At 39.5% G+C, this 4,424-nt stretch overlaps 1 protein-coding gene across 1 annotated transcript; it reads left to right on the forward strand.

Annotated features, from left to right (window-relative positions):
- The first annotated feature begins 1,056 nt into the window (after nucleotides 1-1,056).
- On the forward strand, nucleotides 1,057-2,828 carry LOC135640938 (desmethyl-deoxy-podophyllotoxin synthase-like). Its single transcript, XM_065155814.1, has 2 exons — nucleotides 1,057-1,963; nucleotides 2,045-2,828. The coding sequence occupies exons 1-2, from the start codon at nucleotides 1,064-1,066 to the stop codon at nucleotides 2,678-2,680; spliced, it is 1,536 nt and encodes a 511-aa protein (XP_065011886.1). The 5' UTR covers nucleotides 1,057-1,063; the 3' UTR covers nucleotides 2,681-2,828.
- The last annotated feature ends 1,596 nt before the right edge of the window (nucleotides 2,829-4,424 follow it).

Genomic DNA, 4,424 nt, shown 5'->3' on the forward strand with positions numbered 1-4,424 from the left:
TAACCTTAAAAATCGTGGGATCAGGATAGAGCCCTTAAATAATATGACATGAATAATAGTAGGAAACACTTTGCAGGTGCGGACATAATCAATAATATGACATGAACTGTTTATTTGCGCGCTAAGAAGAGTGGTAAAGGTAACTATCAATCAACTCTTACATTATTAACCGTTCACTCGTCACTGTCTTACGAATTTATGGGATACACCGATGTGTTTTCTGCATCGATTGAGAGTGGCCTTTCGTTATTGCTTGTCTTGGATACATGCAGATGCTCACATTATTGCTTCTTTTGGGTTGCACCCAGAATTCGTCAGTGCCTAGAATAAAATCGCTATTCAACGAGTTCAACAATCCAAACTTGGATTTATAATAATTTGGACCAAAGTAGGATTCTTGATTTGACTTCATCTTGTCAAATTCACATACATCCATCTTATGACATGCTCACAAGAGTTTTATTTTGCATGCCGCACAAGCTTTGTCCCAAATGAACCTGTCCCAAAACAACGTGAAATGATACTAAACTAATATTTTTATTATTATTTGGACTTACAGATTTAGAATATTGATGATAATGAATGAAAATTACAAATCAAACCATATCACGATCATCTTTCAAAGTTAGATTTTCCTTGACCAACGAAACAATTGTGTTCCGAAACATGGTCAAAGATATACAGAATGAAACTAATACCCTCGGAGTAGGACACGTCCATGGCGGCTTGCTTGCGACCGAAACAATCAAGTAACGAACGGAAAGTTAACGTTGCAGAGATTGTAGAAAAAATAATATATATAAATATATATATAACAATTATTTATCAGATTTTATAGTTTGTTCTCATTTTAAAGTGGCTGACGAATTTGACCGCCACCATTGTGATCACAAGTTTTTGTTTGTTGTACTATCGAGACTTTGACCCAGATGAACAATCGTGATGATACGGTAACGTCTCTCACTACTCAACAGGGAAGCTGCATGCGAAACTCGTAACTGTCATGTGTATAAGAAGGGTGGACGGGCCTGTCGTACCTCATCACCAGAAAACTGATTAAACCATGGATCTCACCAGCACCTCCTTCCTCTTCTCCTTTCTCGTCCTCCTCGTATCGCTGCTGCTACTCAAGAAGAACAGGTCTGGTGGCGGAGCTCGTGCCACACTGCCTCCCGGTCCATCTAAGCTCCCTATCATAGGCAGCTTGCACCATCTCTTGGGTGGCCTGCCGCATCGTTCCCTCACTGCCTTATCTAAGAAATTTGGCCCCGTGATACTCCTGAAGCTCGGTGAGGTCCCCACCCTCGTTGTCTCATCTACCGAAGCGGCTGCTGAGATCATGAAAACCCACGACGTCAGCTTCGCCTCTCGGCCCACTAACCTGAATCTCCAGTCCGCCACATACGGTGACAGGGGCGTCGGCTTTACCTCGTATGGATTCCACTGGAGGGAGCTGCGCAAGATGAGCATCGTGGAGCTATTGAGTGCCAAGCGAGTCCAATCTTTTCGCTTTATCCGGGAAGAGGAGGTGCTTAATCTTGTGCGGTCGATAGTCCTGTTGTCCAACGCTGGTTCCACCGTGAACCTCAGTAAGAAATTGGTGCTGTTGGCTAATGACATAGGCTCCCGGTCCGTCATCGGCAGCAAGTGCAAGTACCAGAAAGAGTTCATACGGATAGTGATGCAAACGCTGGAAGCTGCCGGAGGCTTCAGTTTGGCGGACTTATTCCCGTCATGGCCGATAATTAAACTTCTCAGTGGCGCGACTTTCAAGATGAAGATGTTACACCGTGACATGGACGCGATCCTCAATAGCATCATTCAAGAGCGCAGAGAAAGGAAGTCCGCAGAGCAACCGGAGGAGGAGGAGGAGGAGGCCTTGGTCGATGTCATGCTGAGAGTTCAAGCTGAAGGTAGCCTGTCATTCCCCTTAGCGGACGAGGACATGAAAGCCATGATGCTGGTATGTTCCTTTTGAAACCCTAATCTTTCCTTACAGTCGCAGTTTCGAGAATCTAATTTCTGGATTCCTTTTGCAATAAAGGATATGCTCGGTGGGGCCAGCGAGACCTCCGCAGGAATAATGGAGTGGGCCATGTCGGAGCTGATGAAGAATCCAAGAGTGATGCGAAGGTTGCAAGAGGAGGTGAGGGAGACTGTCGGAGAAAAGGGAAAGGTGACGGAGAAGGACATCAACGGAATGAACTACTTGAAACTGGTCATCAAGGAGACTCTGAGGCTGCACCCTCCTGTTCCTCTGCTGCTCCCCCGAGAGTGCCGGGAGACGTGCGAGGTTCTTGGTTACCAGATACCAGAGAAGACAAGAGTATTCGTGAACGTTTGGGCCTTGGGAAGGGATCCTCGGTACTGGGACAATCCCACTGAGTTTGAGCCAGAGAGATTCGAGAGGAGGAATTCCATGGTCGACTTCAAGGGAACCAACTTTGAGTTCTTACCTTTCGGGGCAGGCAGGAGGATATGCCCAGGGATGTCATTTGGTTTGAAGAGCATAGAGCTTTCCCTGGCTAGCCTTCTCTACAACTTTGATTGGGAGCTCCCATCGGGAAATGAAGGGATGCCCCAGGAGTTGGACATGAGCGAAACCTTCTCGATTACGTGCCGGAGGAAGTCGGACCTCTGCCTACGTGCCATCCCTCGTATTCCTTTTTCCATGACCTGACCTTTACCCAAAAATACACGCACCCGTATTCATTTCTTCATGCATGCACGTCTACTCAGTAGTCTTTACCTGTGTAATCATCGTTGTTATCATCCTCATCGGAGCAACATTGTTATAGAAATTTGTTACACTTCATATAGATAAAGTGTAGGAGACTCTTTGGTGTAAAGCCCTCTTATGGGCATTTAGTATAATGAAATAACTGTTTTGATATTTGAAATAATTAAATATTATTGAAATGTTACGAAAAAGCATAGCTTGAATACCGTAAAATTTCATCAAAATCCTGATTTGGCTTATTTTCTAGTCAACTGTATCTCTAGCCCAACTAAGAGACATTATGAATAAAGATAGATATAAGTATCCAACTAAACCAAACTCTTAATAATAGTTAAGGGTCTGAGATTTTTAGATTTACAGCTTGTTTGATCATTAATGATTCTGTAAAGCTTCTATTAATCACATAAGCCAACGCTTGAAGACATAAAAGGTCCAATTTGTGCTTATCATTCATATTCAAAATGATATATCCATTTTTGGAGGTGTAAAGCAATGACATCTCTATTCCCTTCCACAAAATTATAAGTGTTTATAGATAATTTTGTGGAAGGGAATAGAGATGCCTTTACGCTTGAAACCATCTAAAAGTCCAACAAATCTATTCACTTCCAATCAAAGTGGAGTGTAAATCCATGGTTTAGCATGGTAAGAAGCACCTATGTCAATCACCCACTCAAGAGAAAATATCATTAAAAAGAGACAAAATTAAATAGCCACCACCCTACACCATAGATGTGGTATTATCTTTTGACTCTATAGGCTCTACTTCAATTCTCTTTTTCTTGTTGTTGTTAGGTTTCTTACATTGATTCTTGTAATACCCTTTCTCATCATAATATTTTTTCTTAATCTTGACTTGTTTCTACCATTGCGTGAACTACTTCTATCCTTGAACTTTTACCTTTCTCTATTCTCTAATCAATTTGAGATGTTGCTGAAATATTTCTCCTCAACTCCTCATTCAACAAACTGCTTGTTACTTGGCTCATAGTGATAACACCGTCTAGCACAGAATTGCTAAGGGAAACCATTAGTGTCTTCCAACTTTCTAACAATTAACTAAGATATAACCATTCATGCAACTCATCATTAAAAGATATTTTCATAAAGAAAAACTAGTTAGTGATACTTTATATTTTATTTGAATGCTTAGCAATAGAAGCCTCCTATTTATATTTGATTAGTATTTATATATGAAAATCAATGGGAGCAAATTTATTATATGTCTTATATATATATAATATTTTGCTTGCCAGTAATGATATTGGTTTATTATACCAAACTAAGAAATTTCTCATCAAGAATTATAAGATTATTAATATGAATAAGACATTTTATGTTATTAGCATTGAGATATTTAGTGATAGATTTCAAGGATTACTATGACTGTCTGAAAAATGATATATTTATCGAGTTTTGGAGAGATTTAGTATATAATTTTGTTTAAACTATAATAAAAGTAAAAGTTTTAATCAAAATAAAATAAAAAATAATCAGATAAAATTTTTTTTATGTATGTGCAGTTGAAAGTTTATTATATGCTCAAGCATATGCATGATTAGATATAAGTTTTATAGTTGAAATACTGGGTAGATACTAGAGTTACCTAATAATTAAAATACTAAAAGACTATAAATAATCTATTAAGATATTCAAAAGGGATAAAGGATTATATGCTCATATA

This window comes from Musa acuminata, chromosome BXJ3-6 (genome assembly GCF_036884655.1).
Source record: "Musa acuminata AAA Group cultivar baxijiao chromosome BXJ3-6, Cavendish_Baxijiao_AAA, whole genome shotgun sequence".
NCBI classification, from domain to species: domain Eukaryota; kingdom Viridiplantae; phylum Streptophyta; class Magnoliopsida; order Zingiberales; family Musaceae; genus Musa; species Musa acuminata.